This window comes from Anabrus simplex, chromosome 3 (assembly GCF_040414725.1).
Source record: "Anabrus simplex isolate iqAnaSimp1 chromosome 3, ASM4041472v1, whole genome shotgun sequence".
Classification (NCBI taxonomy): Eukaryota; Metazoa; Arthropoda; class Insecta; order Orthoptera; family Tettigoniidae; genus Anabrus; species Anabrus simplex.
In genome coordinates this window covers 387,557,135-387,580,457 of record NC_090267.1, presented here as the reverse complement: position 1 = coordinate 387,580,457, position 23,323 = coordinate 387,557,135, and the positions used below count along the sequence as shown (strand labels likewise).

Here is a 23,323-nt window from a genome sequence, read left to right as displayed (position 1 = left end):
ACTGATATTAATTCGATTTATTAACATTTGAGTCAAAATGCAAGCGTTTTAATCTAATATCAACTCTCCTCTTTTGCAGTCGACCTAAGTTCCTTCCCTTACGACGAACAAAGATTGCGACTAAAAAAATTTAACTAGTGGATATCAACTGTTTGCAGCCTTTAGTGTTTTAACGATATCAGACGGCGATGAACCATGTAAAATTCAGAAGAAGAATATCAAATTCGTGAACAATACTTAATAAGAAATTTTGTGACTAAATCTCAAGTGAATTCTGCTATAGTTTACTTTTTTCAAAGAAATATATTATTGTCACTAACGAAACGAAGATGAATATTTCACAGATTACTACGGTTAATATGATTATGCCGCTATTAGGTGCGATGTGAAGTGCTAAGTGAAATTAACTGATCGTAGTTTGGTGTCTGTGTGAAGTGCCATGTCTTCTGCCGTACATAAGTTCGGCTTATGCTAACCATGAAGTTAATGGCAAGACTGCGTGGTGAACGCTACCGGGAACCTGCGGCCCCGCGTGATCGTTCAAGATCCGTTTGTGTGGATCGACTGGCTGCCCTTCTGCCACCCGCATTGGACCCCAGTCTTCTGCAACGACGGCGAGCTTCATCATCCTATGCGTGAGTAACTAGTTTTACATATCGCACATTCATTTCACAAGCCGTATCTCTTCTTGTTTTTATGTTATATAATTGTTGTTATTCTTTTAGAAGTGAGTGTCATCTCAGCAAGTTGTGACATAGCTACCACTACTACTACTTTTGATGCAGTAGCGTAACCAGGATCGACCGATATGGGGGGGGGGGGGGGTTGGGAGTGTTGTAATTACAAAATGATGATGGAACATACTGAAGGTGCTTGTGCGTCTGTGTTGCGCCCATGCAGGAGTGTCACTATACGGACACTGATAAAAGTGAATTATATTGTTATTCGGATTGAAGTTCCGGTTCATTACAAAATCTTGCATTAAAATAAAGAATAAGAACAATGTGATCAAGGTGGATAGGTTTGCGAAGAATGGTATATTCCCAATCTGATATCCAACTTTCGAGGCTTCTTAGAAAATAGATTCAAGAGATCTGTAGGTTATGCAATTATGTCTCTGTGAATGTTCAAAAGAGTCAATCCACTGAGTCGACTTTCACCTGTTTGTTGTCAGTCTCTGATTCTTTTTTTTTTTAATTCCCCTGTTTTGAAAGCTGGTTAACATTAAAATTGGATAGAACTAGTAGTAGTATTATACGCTCTTGAAGATCGAATGAAAATCCACAGCGGAAAAAGCAAGAAATTGTGTTTCAAAAAAGAAAATGACAGGAAAGAAGGATTAGGAACTTGGAGGGGAGTGTTGTTGAAGTTGACAGTGTAAGTACTTAGGTGTTACTATTAGAAAAGACTTAAACTGGTCAGAGTAAGTGGAAAATTAGTTAAGAAATCCTGGAAATCGTTACATTTTATTATGCGGAATCTCAAGAAAGCTAATTCTGGTGCCAAAAAGTAAAGCAAATAAATGCTTGGTAAGACTGATTCTCGAATGTGGATCTGCATGCTGGGTTCCATACAGGGTGGGATTAATAAATTCCCTAGAAAAATTTCAAATAAGAGCGATGCGTTTCGTAACCGGGAATAGGAGGAATACCATTAATTGGGAAAGTCTTGAATCTAGAAGAACTAGAGCTCGCTTGCGTTGTTTTTATAAGAGTTATACGGGAAGGGCTGCCTGGAGAAGTATTAGGAATTCGTTGGAACCTCCCTCATACCTATCGAGAAATGATTATAAGAATAAAATTAGGGCCATTAACCAGCATATTGTTCTTAAAATATTTAATGCACTTTTGTGGAATTGCTAACATGGCGTTGCTATAAAACTGTCCCTCTTAAGAAACTGTTGAGCCTAAGGTTCAACCAGTCTTTGATCATGTTGCTATCGAGGGAAAGTCTACAAGAGTGCCGAAAAGAGAGCTTTCTTCTCAAAAGCGTACAATATTCTTGGACTATTGCATAGCTTGCACGGCGATCACTCTCCACCCTTTCCTGCTTTAATGCTTTCATCTTCCTCTACTGTAGTTTTGATGATATTTGTATGTCTCCAAATTATTTGTACTTAAGCCGCCTGCATCTGTTTTCTATTGAAAATACTGTGTTCCTCGTCTTTTGTTGATAAGTACAATCCTTACCTGCACTCGTTAACAAACAAATGCAAAGCCGCAACTCTCAACCCACACTGGCTACAAGTTTTCCATTATCAGTTGGTTTCAACCACTCCAGAATCCCACCTACTTCTTCAGTTCACAAAGAGCATCTCACGTCAGACTCGCTTTCATGTACGGTTTATCTTCCAAGAATTTCACCACTATAATACATACTGTGAAACTAAACGATATATTCCGGCACATATAAGACAGAGTGTACATTATTTTTTCTTGTCTGGTGTACGACGAGTAAATTCTGTCTAAACATGATTGTACTCACCTAATTTTATAAATTATTCCTTTTCTAATCAACTCCTAAGTATACATTCTCAGGTATAAATATATAGCAATAACTTACTCGGGGATAAAGGAAGAGTTCCACAATATAAATAAAGAAATTCTGTAAAGCAATGAATCTGAGTTAAATGTGAAACCTGAAAGAAGAAAATATTGTTGGATTGGATGTGGAGTGTCCGACGTATTGACGCCAAATAGCACTAATTTGATCTCTGTCAAGGTTGTAAGTTTTTGAGGCACTACAATAAGAACTTGACACTCCATGTACTAATACCTGAAATTTTAAGTAAATATCTCTGATAGTGCATTCCGCATTCTCAGCTTTATAAACCATTCAATAGAGTTTCGTTTCGCCGTTAGGTAGCAGTACAGTCAGATCAACCAATATGAATACATTCTGATCGATCACTGAACATATTTGTAATTTTGGTTTCTCAAAACAATTTGCAGTGGATAACATCTATAAATTCCCCAGATTGATCTGTATAACTCATACCATGAACATTTAGATACTTAAAGGCATTTACTAACGGTATCATACCGGACATTTTGCACTGATCATTAAAGCTTCATACTCCATGAGAAAATGCTCAACCCGCTTCCCATTATTTCCGTATTCAAAAGTGTGTTAAGAGTGACAAATGATCTGTATTCATTGTTAAAGGTTAGAATTATTTGCATAGGGAAAACCTTTAAAACAGAGTGAGTGGCTGCATGGTTTTGGGTCACGTATCTGTCAGCTTACATTCGGAAGATAATGGGTTCGAACCCTATAGCTGGCAGCCCTAATAATAATAATAATAATAATAATAATAATAATAATAATAATAATAATAATAATAATAATAATAATCGTGTGTGGTTATTGCTGGCCTTCAGGCGACGGACCACATCTGCCGTATACGGGAAATTGCATGTTATTGTGTTGGAGGATAGTGTTATGTGTGGCATATGGGTTGCAGGGATGAAGAAAACAGCTCGGATACCCAGTCCCTGAGCGAAGGATTTAACCATTTAGGATTCAAATTCCCGATCATGCTGAGAATCGAACCCGGAGCCCTCTGAACCGAGGGTCACTGTACTGGCCATTTAACCAAGGAGCCGGACGCTTGGCCAAGTGAGTAGGCGCAAGCACAGATGTCTTCGCTTTTCGTCAAATATTCACGAATCAACTGTGATGCGTGAGTTGGCATGTTGTCATGTTGAAGGCACCAGGAGTAGTTTATCCACGAGTTTTGTCTTTATCTCCTGAAATTTCCTCTCAGAACGTCCAGATAATACCAGTTCACCATTTGAACCGTCAGGTAGCAGAATTCATTGTTCACATCATCGTTGACATCATCTGAGGGCTGTAAATACAGTAGTGGCAACATTTATAGAACGCAACTGAACATTTGAAATACGGTAACTCATTTAAATGATCTTAACAACTTATACCTTCCTGATTTAGATAGAAAACTTAAAATATTTCCCATACAGTTACTGACTTTGAGGTTCGTCGTTGCCGGGACAAAACCTCCTATGTGATAATATTTTTGGAGATATACTGACCCGCAGCACGTACATTATGAAGAGCGAGAATGCCTTGACAATACTCACACAATATTGCACCTTAGATGACAGAACCTTACGGGCCAAAGTTCCAAGCTAAAATATTTCACATAGGAGGTTTTGTCCCGGCAGCGACGATATGCTACGTTATTATATTCATCAGAGACCTGAGCCATAATTAAATGCGATAACATGAGAGTTGAGGCCTATTAATGTGGTGTTTTAGAAGAATTATGAAAGTTTCCTCAATAGACTTCTCAAATCTAGAAGCAATTTGAAAAGAACTCATACCATTTACGTGTCTACAAAAAATAAATATCTCGAAACCACTTTACATGCAGTTATTAGCTTACGAAAATTAACTCTCCTCAATTATTATTATTATTATTATTATTATTATTATTATTAGTAGTAGTAGTAGTAGTAGTAGTAGTATCCAGCTCACTTAGAACAAATGAATTCACCACGGAAATTCTTATTGTTTATTCAGAATTGTTCTGGAGTACGTGAAATAATTCAGTCTAATGAGCGTCTGGAAATTGATTAAATAAAGGAAATAATGGTCTTCTTTCATTAAACTGCCCGAAATTACAGGTGATCTCAGGGTTCCAGGAAATTAATACAAATTTATAAATGACTGGGGCCCGAATTTTATGTATTATGAAAGTGAGAAATATGTACAAAAATGTGTTAATATTAGAGAAATGTGTAATTAAATATATAACATTCATAAATATGTAATTAAATATGTAGACCTAATATTATTAAAATTTGTAATAGTATTAATGCTCTAAATTTACAACAATGTTCGAATATTCTTTTTATTATGACTTACGGTTATGATATGAGATACCGGACGAGTTAGCCGTGCGGTTAGGGGCCCGCAACTATGAGCTTGCATCCGGAAGATAGTGCGTTCGAATCCCACTGTCGACAGCCTTGAAGATGATTTTCCTTTGTTTCCTATTTTCACACCAGGGAAATGCTTGGGCTGTACCTTAATTAAGGCCACGGCCGCTTTCTTCCAACTCCTAGCCCTTTCCTATCCCATCGTCGCCATAAGACCTATTTCTTTCGGTGCGATGTAAAGTCACTAGCAAAAACATTTATGATCTGTCTGTTAAGTCATCAGCCCAGAGGCTGGTTGGATCCTCAAATAGCACCACCAAAGGCTATGCAGTTATAGGGAAACTGCAAAAACCAATGGCAGAGCCCAAATGAGGCGTACTAGGCAAGATGAGGAGTGAAGTAGTTTGCCATTGCTTTCCTCACTGGACCAGAAGGTGCCAATGCAGCACGACTGATCCTATGAGCAACACCTTTCATAACACCCAGACACTAGTTGTGCCCCAAATGTCATTACTCAGCACCACCCATACCCCAGCAGCTTCCATATTGTCACAGCCATGGATGAGACTGGGAACTTCGGTGGAAGCTACATTTTGCTGTGGCCTGCGCTAAGAGACGGATACAAAAATACTGCATCCATCAAGAAATGGCAACATGCGGACACTTATGATCTGAGACAATAAAATTGTTTTAAGTATCTCCATATTTTATGACAACGTTATCGTTGTTGCTTTAGATCAGGGCCTCTCAAACGTCCAAAGTCTCACACGTGCAAATCGAGGCGCAAGAGCTCCGTGCAATGTGCATCGCTTCCGCTCGGCACGGCTCGGACCAACGCTTCGTCTCTGGGCTACTCGGCTAAGCTCGGCTAAGCTCGGCTCAACTGGGCTTAATTCGGCTCGGAGTTGCAGCGCTACGCAGCAAGTGAGGAAGAGGGAGACAGGGGGAGCGAGCGAGACAGGCGTGGGGAAAGAGAGAGACCACGCTATTGCTCCAAATCGAGAAATAGGGGTCTGCACTCTGGTCAATCAAGCGAATTCGTCTTTTGCACAGTGCATGCACCAAGCGCATGCACCCTGAGAGGCCCTGGTTTAGATAATATATATTGTCTACTCTCTTCTAATGTTGACAGTACTGTATTAATTAATCAAACTGAAGGCATAATAAAAATACTGTACGTCCAATATTTAAAAATAATATTATGCACTGTCAATCGTGGAGTATATTACGAAAAGTATTGATGTAGCTGATTTTCTATTGCCTATATGCCATGAAAATGGAGCCTCCGTGATTCAAACGGCAGCGCGTCGGCCTCCCACCGCTGGATACCGTGGTTCAAATTCCGGTCACTCCATGTGAGATTTTTGCTGGACAAAGCGGAGGCGGGACAGGTTTTTCTCCGGGTACTCCGGTTTTCCCTGTCATATTTCATTCCAGCAACACTCTCCAATATCATTTCATTTCATTTCATCTATCATTCATTAATCATTGCCCCAGAGCAGTGCGACAGGCTTCGGCAGCCGGCACAATTCCTATCCTCGCGGCTAGATAGGGGCTTCAATTCATTCCATTCCTAACCCGGTCGGATGACTGGAAACAGGCTGTGGATTATATGCCATGAAAATGAAACAAATAAATGTTACTAAATTAGTTAATACAGACTGTTTTTAAACCCTTATTAAGTAACACAAATAGTAGAGTAACTTTCTTTATATCGTGATGCGCAGTGTGTCACCAAGTACTTCTCCATGTTTTCCATTGTGATGATTTGGCGCTGATCCGATAACATTCTCTTGTAGGCCGAGAAGAACCGTTCAACATCGCAGGAAGTCACCCGTGCATATTTTAAAAAATAAAACTAGCTGGGTAGAATATCTTCCGGGGGCTCTTCTTGTTCATCACTAATTATCTTCCAAACAGGTAGAGAGCTTGAATAACCTGGATTTCGATTCCATGCTGCATGGAGTTTGGTAGAAACTCTGACCAATGAAAGGTACCGAGCCACCCCAGACATTGAGAAAGGATTAGTTCTGTTGTATGCAGTTGAGGCACTCGGACCTACTGTACTTCGCAGACAAAAAGTTAGGAATTCCAATTTTAAAGGAATTTTAAAGCCAACTTTACCAATTGAAATATAGCCTATACGTCATGAAATTCGACGGTTAATCTGAAAATTAAACGAGCTAACACAACTTTTATTTTTAAAAATAATTACCTAGATATATATAAAAAAGTTACATTCTTCACATAATATGTAAAAATGCGTAATGATACTGAGAATATGTTAATGTATGTAAAATGAAACACGGGTATAACCATATCAGAACAACAATTCGCCGTCATTTTGTATTCTTTGTTACCTACAAGCAAGAATCCGGGCCCTATTAATGACTTAACAACACTTATACGAAGAAAGGAAATGGAATATAAATGCCAAAAAGGAAGAAACACAGATTGCCAATCAATCACATTTCAACTAAATGTATTTCCTAATGAGGGAAGCTGTATCTATAGAAGTTGTGGATGGAGAGATGATAGCTAGAAGTGACATTTGAAAAGACTGGTGCTGTCATTTTGGAAGGTCTCATTAATTAGAGATGGTTCAACACCCTCATGCAAGACTAATAAGTGAAGCGTGAGGGAGCTATTTTTTCCAATATCCGTTATTTAAATTAATGACGCTACCAAGAGACAGATTTTAATCGACGTAGTTGCGCATGTAATTTTATTTGTATGATTTCCCGCCGTTCATCGTTCATTGATGCCCTCAAAGCAAGTACAGAGCTTGTAGCAATTAGGAATTTCTTTCACTAAATATAATAGCCACCACGATCAGCCCGGCACGTGTACTGAATCGATACGAGTAAACAGCCCCGTTCTTATTAGGTGCTACTAAGGATGCACAGCCGAGGTTCACCTGGATAGATGTGGGTTCGATTCCCCGTCATGAAGTCGAAACAATTAGAAGCGGGACTTATACTTCTGGAGAAGCACACGGGTTGGGGTTCATTCAGCCCACTCCAGAAATGAGTACCAGGTTAATTCCTTTTGAGCCGGGCTGAGTGGCTCAGACGGTTGAGGCGCTGGCCTTCTGACCCAACTTGGCAGGTTCGATCCTGGCTCAGACCAGTGATATTTGAAGGTGCTCAAATATGACAGCCTCGTGTCGGTAGATTTACTGGCACGTTAAAGAACTCCTGCGGGACAAAATTCCGGCACCTCGGCGTCTCCGAAAACCGTAAAAGTAGTTAGTGGGACTAAAGCAAGTAGCATTATTATTATTATTATTATTATTATTATTATTATTATTATTATTATTATTAATTCCTTTTGAGCCACTTGAATCTTCTCTTCGTTGGTTTCACTGTTGTCATCCATGAGATCTGTCGATAATCTTATGGATAAGTTCATGTCACGTGATGCAGACCTACAGAAAATGCATACTATTGTGGCTGTCTTTTCGTGTTTGGTGTGCTTGCCACGGAGAACATGGATTTGATGATGAGTCCATAGAGGAAGTATTTAACAGTGAAAGCCGATCACAAGTTTCGAAATTAAAAGGACTCGCAGAATGGACTTTGGCTTTGTACCAAGAAACCATGTAAGTTGTATTTGAAAGGAAAAAATCAAATTAGGGTCGTTAAAGTAACTTGCAACATAATCCCGAGGAAGAAACTGGAACCTCATTGAACTGAAAAAAGCTTAGTAACATTTAACATCGGGAAGTACAGCCCCGCGGTGTAGGGAGCAATCCGTCCGCCTGTTACCCGGCGGCCCCGGGTTCGATTCCCGGCCGGTCAGGGGTTTTTAATTGTAAATGATTAAAATCCCTGGCCTAAGGACTGGGTGCTTGTGTTGTCCTTAACGTCCCTTGCCTCACAATCAACACTCTAGACTTCCACAATTCCAATTACATGCAAGTTCATATCATATGATGCAAGTAGGGGCAAATGATCTCTATAGGTCGATGCCCCGAACAAATAGCATTTAAAAAATCAAGAAGATCTTAATTAACGCCACGGCCAAATCCTTCCCACTCATAGACTTTCTGTATTCCATAGTCGTCATAGTGTCGGTGCGACGTAAAGCAAAATTCTAAAAATGTTTTTAAGAATGCAAAATTGTAACATCCTTACAGGCAGTCCTAAATCTACCAGATGGGAAGGGGAACATTTGTACTAGCCTGCAAATTCTGCCATAAGTCAAATATTGTCAGGTCACATTGGGCATTACAGTTTTATATATATATATATATATATATATATATTGCTAGTTGCTTTACGTCGCACCGACACAGATAGGTCTTATGGCGACGATGGGACAGGAAAGGGCTGGGAGTGGGAAGGAAGCGACCGTGGCCTTAATTAAGGTACAGCCCCAGCATTTTCCTGGTGTGAAAATGGGAAACTACGGAAAACCATTTTCAGGGCTGCCGACAGTGGGGTTCGAACCTACTATCTCCCGAATACTGGATACTGGCCGCACTTAAGCGACTGCAGCTATCGAGCTCGGTGGGCATTACAGTTAACTTCCCAGGCCACATCTAGACAATCACCTGAAACTTCCAGGGCCACAGTTGGACTAGAAATTTAGTTCTCGGCCACATATTGGCGTCTCCGGGTTATAGTACAATACATCCAAATTCTTGAACAAGGGGTTACTGTAGGCATGAGAAGTCTGTCCTCCTTTTGATGATGGAACGGGACCATTGGGATCCTTCATGGCGGTAAGTTCATCACTCCTCAAGCCATCATGTCACTATAACTGTATTCCGTCGACATACCACAATTCCCTCGTGGTCAAACGTGCACAAATGGCAGCCATATTTGTAGCGAGGCTTACCTCAGGCGTCTATGCACACGAACGACGGGCAAATACACCTCCACTGAGTAGCAGAAGTTATCTACCCTTCTTATAATTGCGTTGATCAATTTATTCTACGCATTCCGTGCATGTCAGAAAGATTGCATCGGAAGTACCTGGTGTTTCTATTAACCAGTTGTGAAGAAAGTAGCATTAAAAACAATATTATTTATTGATCATTATTCACTGAAAAGAAAACTAAAATTACCGTATTTACGTGAATAATCCGCGCCACAGAATAATCCCCGCACCCTAACTTTAGGAAGGCTGATTTTGAAAAAAAAAATGCCAACATTTACTCAAATAAAACCCGCACCCCAATTTCGTGCATCATTTCTTAAATGTGCGTGTATTATTCGCGTAATTACGCCATATTTACGCGAATAATCCCCGCACCCTAACTTTAGGAAGGCTGATTTTGAAAAAAAAATGCCATCATTGACTCAAATAAAACCCGCACCCGAATTTCGTGCCTCATTTTTCTAAAAGAATATGCGGGTATTATTCGCGTAAATGCGGTATTTTAAATTCTTCTCTACGACAGTTCAAGGAGACTTTAAGATCAAACAAACTATTCTACGATATTACATTCGTTCAGTAATGAAAAAATCCTCCCATATAGAAGGCGTAGCAGGTTTTAATGTTGAAAACATTTCTTAGCAAACATACTACGAGAAACGTTTAGTGATGCAGTTTCTTCAATTGTTCCGAAAGTTGAAGGAATAAAGGGCCCAGAAAGATGTCAAAATGTGAGTCATGGATAGCTCTATTAAACTAAAAAACAAATTTCGAAAATCACTTCCGACGTAAGTACAGTTCCGGAAAAACTGCCCAAAATCGCTCGTTTCTTTACTCGTTTCCTGTTTTTATTCAAATCCTAGCCAAATGAACGTATTTACTTAATTCTTTCTATAATGTGTTCCTTGGTTCGAAACCCTCAGGAGATTTTTGATTTTTGAAAAATGTCCACCCCCCCATGGCACTACAGCCCTTGAAGGGCCTTGGCCTACCAAGCGACCGCTGCTCAGCCCGAAGGCCCGCAGATTATGTGTTGTCGTGTGGTCAGCACGACGAATCCTCTCGGCCGTTATTCTTGGCTTTCTAGACCGGGGCCGCTATCTCACCGTCAGATAGCTCCTCAGTTCTAATCACGTAGACTGAGTGGACCTCGAACCAGCCCTCAGGTCTAGGTAAAAATCCCTGACCTGGCCGGGAATCGAACCCGGGGCCTCCGGGTAAGAGGCAGGCACGCTACCCCTACACCACGGGGCCGGCGAAAAATGTCTACTCCTAATGCAATTACACAAGAACCTCGTTTATCCGGCCCTCATTATTCCGGATATCCGGTTTATCCGGATCGAAAATTATAAAACAATATTTTAACTTGTGCAGCATATCTTTTACGGGGTCGACTCTTCTTGAATGTCTTTTCCGCCAAGGAAAGGAATTGGAAGTAAGTCGGCCGCGGTCTATTCAAGGTACCGTCCCGGCATTCACCTGGAATTGAGAATGAGGAACCGTGGACTCTTCTGAGTTCCTTGACACATTTGCACGCATTCCCGGATGCTCGGACGTAGATGTGAACGACGTAAATGACTGGTTGAAAAAATGACTGTAATTCAAACTACGGTATAATGACAGATGAATAAATTATTGCCTCTTGTTCCTCGGCAGGTAATGACGAAACTGATGGTGAATTCGAAAATGAAACTGGCGCTCCATCAGAAGATACAATAACTCGTGGAGAGGCAACAATGCAACTGGACAAACTGATGGCCTATTTAGAATCTCAGACTGAAACCACACTGGCAGAACTGATGTTAGTAAAACGTCTTCGTGATCATGTTTCGCGCAAATGCTATACAAATGTAAAGCAGAAAAGTCTCACACATTATTTTAGTGCATAAAACAGAGTCGTAATAATGTAACAGAAGTGTTCTTATATTTTTTGTACAATTGAAAAGAGGTGTTACTGTACAACTTATGCTGATATATAACATGTACTGTATTTGTTTTTTAAGTTTTTCGGATTATCCGGATTTTCGATAATCCGGATCAGGTCCGGTCCCACTTAATCCGTATAAACGAGGTTCTTGTGTATAAGGGTTTAAGTGAAACTCTGCATTGACACTCATTAGCGCTCGTAGTGGTGCTTAAGTGAAACTCTGCATTGACACTCATTAGCGCTCGTAGTGGTGCTTAAGTGAAACTCTGCATTGACACTCATTAGCACTCGTAGTGGTGCTTAAGTGAAACAATGCATTGACTCACATTAGAGCTCGTAGTGGTAGAAAAAGGCAAACTGCTAATATAATCACGGCTAACTTGATGCGTCAGCGGAGTGAGGGATCCAGTCGGCCGTGATATAATCGACCGGATAACGATGATTAAGAAATGGATTTTAATTTTTAGGATAAAGAATATATTATCATACTTTATTGTATTTGATTTACCTAAAATTCGTAGCTCATATCTCTAGGATGTTTTCAACATTGAATTGCTTACCTGACGGGCTAGAATAGTATTTCATAGCAATAGAATCAGATTGGCGTATATGGAAGCGGGAAAAGATCTCTTCTGAGAGAGGAATTTCATTATAATGAAACGTGTGTGGGAGTTGACGAGATATAGATTTCGAAACCTCATAAATTCTCACTTTCGCTTTTGCTAATCAAATTCAAGGAGAACATTTAATTAAGCAGGCGTTCTAGAACAGAATTTATCAAAGAAATAGTGTACGGGGGAGTGGGGCCGCGGGAGCTAATTTCTATGGTTAGACATCGCTGAAGGAAATACCGGTACTATAGGAAGAAAATTCTATAGCGTGGTATGAAGTAGATGACGATCAAAATAATAATTAAATCTCTCTAAATAATAAATAATTCGTTACCACAAACGAGGATAATTGAACATGCTTTCCTCTTCGTGGGTACCAGTCTTGACTGTTGTCACCCTAAATATGGTCCAGCATCCCTTCAAGACAATCTTCCAGTTATGATGTTGGAAAGATACGTTCTGGAATGTATCGAGAAACTTTCCAAAAATAATTAAAACTGTAAGTAGAAGGAAATCTCTCTTTGAATATTGTATTTTCAGAACCACATTTTACTCGAAATAAACTTTCAGCGTATTAGGTCGTGTTCATTACACACAGTAAATACGGAATACATGTTAAGCGAGATCGGTATGTTGTGAGTTATGTTCCCACTGGTGTCCGATAGGCCATTTTTATTCTATACTTAACATAGGTTATCTGCAATATGTACTGAACACAACGTAATGCTTTGAAAGTTTATTATTATTATTCTTTCTTTCTTCGTTATGCCCATTCACAGAGCGCGTTTGAACTTGTTAGTTGGTTTGATGGTTTGTGCCTTCTTATCCTCCCAAAATCTCTTCATGAATGCACTGTGTTGCATCTTGCGTTCTGTCGACCACTTCCTACCAGTTGTCTTTTTTGGTTTCTCCCTAAATTTATGATTGGCTACTTTTATTCCAAAAGCTCCACGATTTTCCATGATGTCGTCTGTGATATTTATTTCTTGGAGGTCAGCCTTAGTTTCTTCTTCTTCTTCTTCTTCTTCTTATTATTATTATTATTATTATTATTATTATTATTATTATTATTATTATTATTATTATTATTATTATTATTTGAAATTTTAGTTGGCGGCCACTCGGCCGGCCAACGGATCAAAGCAAGTCTGTGTCCCGCAGGCCGCTCTCGTCGGCGACGGGCTACGACGTTCGGTTTCGGCTCTCGAGTCAGTCAGCTCCCTGGTTGATCCTGCCAGTAGTTATATGCTTGTCTCAAACATTAAGTCATGCATGTCTCAGTGCAAGCCAAATTAAGGTGAAACCGCGAATGGCTCATTAAATCAGTTATGGTTCCTTAGATCGTACCACTTTACTTGGATAACTGTGGTAATTCTAGAGCTAATACATGCAAACAGAGTCCCGACCAGAAGTGGAAGGGACGCTTTTATTAGATCGAAATCAATCAATCGGTCGGCTCGTCCGGTCCGTTTGTCTTGGTGACTCTGAATGGACAAGGATTAATCAGAATTTACGTACGGTTAGCGAAATTACATTTGAAGTTCATATCTTTCCTTTCATTGTAGGGCCTATTGAACAAAATTACAATAATTGCAGTTGAGAAGCTACCTTCAGTAATTCACCGGAAGTTCAGATGTTCTAGAACTAACGTAGATTAATCCAGGATATATACAACATGAGGAGCTTGAAGGCTCAAAAAAGTTTACAGTGTGATGAATCAAATACCACTCCTTTTAAGTAATACAGTCAAAATCTTTGAATCGCAGGTCCTAATATTCTAAGAAGAGGGAGATAATCCCTTCTGGAATTTATACTGTCAAAGGAAGGGGATGCCTTAGCTTCCATAATATTTACAATGCGCAGGGTTTCTAACCCTGAGAGATCATTTTACATCATAATACAATTAGCCCCTTGTGGGCTGTGAATTTACACCCAAGACCGCGTCGGTCATCATCACAGTATAAAGCAGTAGTACACTGCTGTACAAATACCCCTACAAAATATTAATTCTATCCTCGAAAATAGTAATGACTTACAGAGGCATATGGCCCACACTACTCAGCCGAAGAAAGAGAAAATAAGGTTTACATTTACAAGGCCGAAAGTACGCAGTGAAATGGAGGCGGAAATCCAAGCGCTCGAAATTAATTTAAGAAGCAAGATTGATATATGTCTTTTCACGAGAGTTTAATCCAGATCTAAACATGGTATGTCCACGCCTCCGCCAAAGAAAGAGTTGTGAATTGCTGAGCGTGTAGTACCGACCTCCACTCCGCCAACATCTCGTGTTCGGACGTACAGGGCTGCGCATCAAATACGACAACAGTGTGAAGATCTGAACTTCTGAATAAACGACTAAACCTGGATTCTGTTCTCCCAGTTTATTGAACACATTCACATTACACTGCCTACGGTCACGTCTGAGCGGTTTTCTTCTTTTGTGCTTCACTACACGCGATGGTGCTACCTCTTGCTCCATTTCTCTCTGCTGCTGCAAGATGCAACACCTTATATCAACGCTGTACAGCTTGGGACTTTCCCTCACTACGAGAAGACTTCCTGTATTACACTACGCCTTGTGCCTACATTTCTCGTTATTTAATCACTATTTTATAAAAACAAAACCATATATATACCGTTATATATGACAACCACATTTTAAATTTGATTACGCACTCTTCCAAACTCTCTAAGTGTAATAAAGTAAAATAAAATAAAATTAATGCGACGTGCTACTTTTCTTCAAGCTCGCATACAGTCGAGTGAGTGCGACGGTTACTTCTCCAATCAACTACGTCCACGTCCACGTGAATAGGAAGGTTCTCCGCCTATTTGTTTACATCGGGATTAAACTCTCGTGAAAAGCGGTATAAATGGGCGTCCAGTCTTATGATACAGAAGGTAATCATACACCACCGGGTGCCTAAGTATTAGAAGGTTCAAAGCCGAAAAACCGAAAGAAAATATATATGGTGGGAAGCTACATAAAATTAGAGGAAGATTAACGAGGGTAAGCACTCGTGCTTCCTTATATTTTAACTGTTTCCGCAGAGCAAATGAAAATATACAAATCTAAAGAAGAAAGGTTACATTTGTTCTTGAAAGAGAAAGAGAAAGTCCTACATTTAATTTGAGAACGGAGCCGGCAACCTAACAGTTACATCTTCCCTAGCTTTGCACGCAGTAGTTCACTTAATAAAATAGACCGCCATAACTTGTTTATTCTAATGTCATGATGCCGAAAACCCCGCCTCTTTATCTCCCAAAGGAGACACCTCTCTCTCTCTCTCTCTCTCTCTCTCTCTCTCTCTCTCTCTCTATTTCGTAGTACATAAACTAAAGCTGCCGCAAGATCAGACAGGTTATCCTCGAAGCTCGCGTCTTAAATAGGAGTTTTGGCAGAACAACCTAGATGTTTTAGTGAAAACCTTTTCGATTGGGTTAAATGAAGTTCATCAGATATTCTTTTTTTTTTTTTGCTACTTGCTTTACGTCGCACCGACACAGATAGGTCTTTTGGCGACGATGGTACAGGAAAGGCCTAGGAGTGGGAAGGAAGCGGTCGTAGCCTTAATTAAGGTACAACCCCAGCCTTTGACTGGTGTGAAAATGGGAAACCACGGAAAACCATCTTCAGGGCTGTCGACAGTGGGCTTCGAACCCACGATCTCCCGAATACTGGACACTGTCCGCACTTAAGCAACTGCAGCTATCGAGCTCGGTCCTAGATTAAGTAACAACATATTGATGTCAGAGACATCTAGTCCTCAAATGGAGAAGCTATTATGATTTGAACAAGTTCACAGTTTTTCCTAGAGACGGATGCACAGTCGTAGAACAGTTTAAAATTCACCGGGAGGCCTTACTCATGGCGCATTATTATGTAAAAGAATCACCAGTCTCAGTAACTCCACGAAGAAACTGCATCGATTGTAGGAACTCGCCATTTTCCTTTTATTTTCAAGGGGTGGAGGTTAAAGGCTTTCATTCCGTACCCGAAATAGGAACGGCGGGCCTCTTAGAGGACCACGCCCTCCCTCTGGCCAGTGAGATGTGTACTGGTGATTTGGTATGCGTAAAGGTAAGAGAGGAGCGGCCGTGGCTTAAAAAAGGAACTGTTCCGCCTTCACCTTAATGAGGAAAATTGAAAACCACGGAAAGATATTCTCAGGATCAGCTCACAGTTCCCCAAACGCAGAGCTGTAAAGTCACGTCAAAGCCGAAGCCTACTTTACTCGGTGTTCAGTTTGAATGGAGGTAAAAGTTCCCATTCCATGCCTAAAAGTGTACGGCTGGTCTCCCAGATGGTAAAGTTGTCTCTCAAGCCAGGGAGATTTCTAATGGTGGTTTGCTACGTGGAGGAGGAGAAGTGGGTGCTGCCGTGATCTATAAAGGAACTATCCTGGCGTTCGCCTTTGTGCAGGAGAATGGAAAACCACGGAAAACTATTCTCAGGACAGCCCAGGGTGTGGACCAGCCCCTCCGCCTCCCGAACGTAGAGCTCCAAGGCTAGCCGAAACTAGCCGCTCTTAAGCCGAAGCCTGTTCTACTTGGTGCTGTTTAACTACTACTACTCAGTGTTTTCATTACTCTCCTGAAGGGGGAGGCGGGCCTCTTAGACGGTGACACTCTCTCTCAGACCAGGAAATGTGTATTGGAGAGGGAGCTTTGTACTGAAGGTGAGAGGGTTAGCGGTCATGGCCTGTACTAAGAACTGTCCCGCATTCGCCTTAGTGTAGGAGGATAATAATAATATTATTTTATTTTACGTCCCATTGACTACTTTTGACGGTTTTCGGAGACGCCGAGGTGCCGGAATTTTGCCCTACAGAAGTTATTTTGCGTGCCAGCAAATCTACCGACACGAGGCTGACGTATTTGAACACCTTCAAATACCACCGGACTGAGCCAGGATCGAACCTGCCAAGTTGGGGTTAGAAGGCCAGTGCCTCAACCATCTGAGCCACTCACCCCGGCGGGAGAATGGAAAACCACGCAAAACCATTCTCATGATACTCGACGGTGGGGACCAGCCCTCCTCCGTCTCCCGAATGCAGAGGCGTAGAGCCATGGTAGAGTCGCGGTCATCGCTCCTTTGCTCCGTTGGTCGGTCGGAGTGCAGAGCTGTATGACCACGGACCAGCCGTGGCCACTTGTAGGCTGAAGCCTTCTCTGCAAATGCTGACCTCAGTTTGAGACAAACATAGTGTTTGTTGACAGCCGATTCGTGAATCTAGGAGTATGAAGGACACAATATTTCACACTTGACGTAAAGAGTATTAATAGGATGTTTGAAAAAATTAAAATATCTTCATTGATATTAATGATATATATAAACCGCCAACGGTGGTGCTGTTGTTAGAGGGTAATACTTTTGGCTAAAAATCATTGATATGATCGGGGAAAATACAAACCTTTCCATATCGAACACGTAGAAAATATTTGTCTGAGTTATACATACGTAGGTACATTTCAATTATAGGCTGTTCTCCAGTAATCCATCTGCAAGTCTCTGTGCATTTACGTTGTACAACTGCAATCCTCTATATACCACCAGCTCCGTGGCTTTGTTTAGTTCTACATTTAGTTCTGAGTCCAAGTATCACAGCTTTTGTCTTCCTCAGCTTCTCTTACCCTCCTTCACCATCAAAACCGTCTTAAGTTATATGCACAGCTTCATCGGTCAAGTTCATTCCTAATTTTTGCCTTTTGCTCCTCATTTCGAGTACTCTTTTGCCATTGTTTCCTCCTGTTTTTGTCAGCAATTATTCACACTACGTCCATGTCTGTTACTTCCAACTTACGAATTACTTAATCTGAGTCCACCAAATATTCAATAGACTAGTAGCATAAGCAAGAACATCAAAATTGATATGCCACATCAACTTCAAATACTCCAGACGGCAGCGGGGGCTATTATAATTTTATTATAATGTATGCAATTAATTTCTACTAATATTTCAGGATGTATGATTATATTTTAGTTTTATTGAAGTTGTGTGATACAATTGCCTCTGATTCTTCTGCATATATTAGTTTTTGTGACCCATGATTCATGGTGTAAACAAGCTTTATGCAAGGCTGCTAACTTGTCATAAATCTTACTTAAGCAGTAAAATCTTCCACTGATTAACCTTATGTTCAACGAGAGATCGTTAAAGTCATCTGATTTACGCTACTACTTGTCTTGATAATGAGAGAACATCTACTGGCGTTCGCCAGGATGATATGTTACCTGCGGTGCAAACGAGTATTTCCCCTTTACGTAAAGGTATAACCAGGGCTCGGATTTTGTGGCGAGTTATCTTTTAACTGGTGCCTGTACTCGGGAGTAATTGGTGCACGTCCTCGGGAGACAGTTCGGGTTTGAATTCCCCGTTGGCCACCCTCAAAATGATTTTCCATAGTTTCCTATTTCAACTCCTTACAAATCGGAACAACTTCAAATACTCCAGACGGCAGCGGGGGCTATTATACTATTATTATAATGTATGCAATTAATTTCTACTAATATTTCAGGATGTATGATTATATTTTAGTTTTATTCAAGTTGTGTGATACAATTGTCTCTGATTCATCTGCATACACTGTATATTAGTTTTTGTGGCCCATGGTTCATGGTGTAAACAAGCTTTGAAGATCAAGTATCAAGTCATTTTCTTTACTTTTAAATCATTTTTTTAAAATTTTACGTCAATGTTTTGTCATTTTCAGCAAATTATTTTGTAAAATACAGGCAGTAACTTTGGTTTCACCTGTATTTAAGTCTCAGTTAGAAATCGGATTTGAATGCTTGGTATTCTCAAGCCCAGGGTTGCTACCTTCCCATTCCTAGTCCGTACAATTACATCTACACCCACAGATTAGACTCCCACAGGATGATACTTGCAAGCTCACCCCATGGGGAATAGAGGGAAACGCAGGGACAGAACCACCGAGCAGAACATGTTCTCTGACACTCCCGGCACTAAATGGCATACGCTTAGAAAGAAACATTATTAATCATGATGTAATATTTTGAGATTATGCCGTGTAATAAACTATATAAATACACTCAGCTTGCGTTTCGAAAGGTACCTTGCCTTTCTTCATCACGAGAATACAGAAAATGAAAACACGACACATCAATGGTTGCTTAGAGAAAGCAACAAAGAACTTAGTGTCCTAAGATGTAATAGGGAAGCCATTTTAGCCCCATGCTAGGGCAACGAATTGCAGCAGTAAAGCCTAACTTTCTGATGGTTCTGATAATAGGTGGCCATGATTCACTGAGATAAAATAATAATAATAATAATAATAATAATAATAATAATAATAATAATAATAATAATAATAATAATAATCGTATGGCCTCAGCTACCGTGTGAAGACATTTCAATTTGACGCCATCTGGCTGTCTGCTCGTCAATTTCGACGTTCCGTTTTACTCTAGGCCCCCACTAGATGGCAGACCGAGTAAACCGAAACTCTCTTGGGCGTCTATGGCTGAGATTTAATTAATTTTGTCGGGTAAACACCAAATGTGTCACCAGAGATCTTTTACATGCCGACATCGTACGACATGGAGTGTCGAATGGACTTTTTTCCACCCTTCAAAAATCCGACTACCTCTGCCGGGTCTGAACCCGCTATCTTGGGATCTGGAGGCCGACACTCTACCGCTGATCCACAGAGGCAGCTATTCACTGAGGTTATAAGCCTGTATCACGGTTGACATTATCTGAATGTTAACGTATTTCAACTGCCTCCCTGATGATTCTGGGGCGATATTGTTTTATAGGGCAGGAATATCCACTCTTTTGAACATGACATCATTTCCAGGTGTTAAAGCATGATCAGCAAAAGCTGATTTATCAGGTTGGTTGAATGTGATACACATATTGTGTTCTTTAATGCGAGTATTTATCGTTCTTGCCAACGGCCGTAGCCGTGTTGAAACACCGGATCCCGTGAGATCTCCGAAGTTAAGCAACATTGGGCGTGGTCAGGAGTTGGATGGGTTACCACGCGCTGTTTGGGGGGGGGGGTAAGGGAATGGAGGAACGAAAAGGAACTGGCCACCCTACTGCACGTGAACTCCGGCTCAAGAACACCTCTGCGGAGGTTCGGACCTGCCTTCGGGCATAATAACCCTTACCTTACCTATATCGTTCTTGAAGTCTGCCCATTATAAACTTTGCCACAAGTACAGGGGCTAAAATGGCGTCCCTGTTGATGACTGAAAGTAAGTACTGGTCTCTTAAACCATTTTATAGTAATTAACACCTACTTATGGCACCAGTTTAAGTTCTTTGTTGCTTTCTCTTAGCAATCATTGATGCGTCGTGTTTCCGTTTGCTATATTCTCCTGATGAAGAAAGGCAAGGCACCTTTCTAAACGCGCGTTGAATGTTTCGCTGTTTATATAGTTTATTACACGGCATCATCCCAAAATATTACGTCACGAAAGTCTAAGTGATAATATAAGAAAAACAGTATCGTAAGTACAAACATGCTCTGAACATCAAGCAGTACTGAATGTCACCAGCAACCTGTCACTGCAACGACAAGGATGTAGCAAGATGGAGCTACAGCCCACACCGCGATGGAGTCACTTGCCCTTCTGCAACAACACTTTGAAGATCGCTTGATTTCCCATACCATTCTCACTCTTCGGATCTCACGTTCCCAGATGCCTACATATGGGGTATGCAGAATGAATCCGTTTTTGAATCAGATAATCCATCGAGGAATGTTCCCAAATTACCCAGAGTCAGATACGTGTTACATCTTATAATGACGTATTTCCATGTTCAGAGCATGTTTGTAATCTCAGTACTGTTCGTTTTACTGCATAAAATATTAACACTGATCATTTTTCCGTATTACAGAACTGAGTATCAAGTCATTTTCTTTACTTTTAAATCATTTTTTTAAATTTTACGTCAATGTTTTGTCATTTTCAGCAAATTATTTTGTTAAATACAAACAGTAACTTCCGTTTCACCTGTATTTAAGTCCCAGTTAGAAATCGGATTTGAATACTTGGGTCTCTACAGGATACGTCTCCACGACATCGCTATCGCCGCAAGACGTGGTTCAGTAACCATACTCCGCAGTCATTCATATAGCATTTGACGAGCTGTATTTCCAAATTTATTTCTGATCTCTGCGATTTTTTTTATTTCTATCTTGCACATACTAGCAAATTCACCAACGACTTTGAAGACGTAATAATTATTTTGTTTTCGATATGCTTTGTCTTTTGGCAGCCGCCTCATGAGGGAAGTAGTACTAACAATTAACAATAACAATAGTGAAGGGTCCGAAGATATTTTCGTGAATAATTTATCCCGGTTATTATCCGATAGACGATAAATATGTAGGTCTAAATGTCATAAACGGTGGGAAATTGCAAGTCCTAAAACTTTTATTGTAATTTTTTTCGACATACCTAACAAACGAAGATATTTAAGAAAAGCCAGTTTGATTCCCCTCTACTCCACACGATAACTCTAACGTCATATGCACCGGAAAACACACCCTAGAACGGGCAGATTCCGAATAAGGAGTTTGGTTGACATACCTGCCGTTTTCAAGTTGAGGAGAACAGACAGAGAGATATCTGAACGAAAGGACCTTCAGATCATGTATGTAACAAATAATAAAAAAAACATTTGCTGAAGTAATAATTGTACAGCCACGTGATCCTTAACGATTCTGTTTATATACATGATTAAGTGAAATTCGCACACTCGGGCGTCACAGCGCGACTCCTCACATGCCAGCAATAAAAAAAATGTATCTCACAAAAGTTCGTACTTCGAGTATATCCGGCAGAAAAAGGACGTTGAAGAGTGGCAATCTGGCAACACTGTAACCACATGTAGGGCAACTACCTCTGTCAGCACATATTATTCGTGCTGTACAGTTAGTGCAGTGGATAGAGTTTTGGTTTAGTATGCAGGAGGTCGAGGAGTCGATTCTGGGTTGAAGCGTATGTTTTTTATTTATTTACTTTTTATTTTATTTCGTAAACGAACGAACTAATCTATGAGACCATTGGAAGAGGTTGCGAATAATTCACGCCCAGGACGTGTAAAGGGCGTCTTTCAAAGCTGATCAATGAAAACGAATGTTCGTCCATTTCTAGGATCGTAGTATGTAAGTGCAAATGGTTTCTAGAGGACCCGCTGCAATCGCTGTTGACGATTAAGATGCCAGATACCATACCACTTGGACTACATTTCTTTCCTTCTTAATCTGTTTATTGTCCAGGGTTGGTTTTTCCCTCGGACTTAGCGAGGGATCCCACCTCTACCGCCTCAAGGGCAGTGTTCTGGAGCTTCAGACATCGGATCGGGGAGTACAACTGGGGAGAATGATCAGTACCTCGCCCAGGCGGCCTTACCTGCTATACTGAACAGGGGCCTTGGTGGGGGATGGGAAGATTGGAAGGGATAGACAAAGAAGAGGGAAGGAACCGGCCGTGGCCTTAAGTTAGGTACCATCCCGGCATTTGCCTGGAGAAGTGGGAAACCACGGAAAACCACTTCCAGGATGGCTGAGGTGGGAATCGAACCCACCTCTACTCAGTCCCGAGGCTGAGTGACCCTGTTCCAGTCGTCGTACCACTTTTTAAATTTCGTGGCAGAGCCGGGAATCGAACCCGGGCCTCCGGGGGTGGCAGCTAATCACACTAACCAATACACCACAGAGGCGGACTCATAGAGTAGTACCAACTATTATTCTTGCCTCGTTCAGGTCCATTACATTTCGTTAGGGCCTTACGTTACCAGTAGGCCTAGCAAAGTATTTGTTGTGTCCAGCGTTACAAAATGTTGTAAATGTAGGATACATGTGACCTAAGGTACGGTGTCTTACTGTATTACAGTATGTAATGTCCGATGGAAATTTGCAAACAAAAAAATGCGCCTCAACCCAGTATCGACCTCCTGCATGCCAACCTAAAACTCTATCCACTGCACCAACTGTACAGCACGGGTAATATTTGCTCACAGAGG

At 40.8% G+C, this 23,323-nt stretch overlaps 1 protein-coding gene across 1 annotated transcript in view; it reads left to right on the top strand.

The window, feature by feature from the left end:
• Positions 1–477: 477 nt before the first annotated feature.
• Positions 478–23,323, top strand: part of LOC136866822 (GTPase-activating Rap/Ran-GAP domain-like protein 3) — a 451,356-nt gene continuing 428,510 nt past the window's right edge. Inside the window, exon 1 of the mRNA XM_067143927.2 lies at positions 478–635. Coding sequence (XP_067000028.2) covers positions 478–635 — 158 coding nt within the window. The remainder of the gene's footprint in view (positions 636–23,323) is intronic.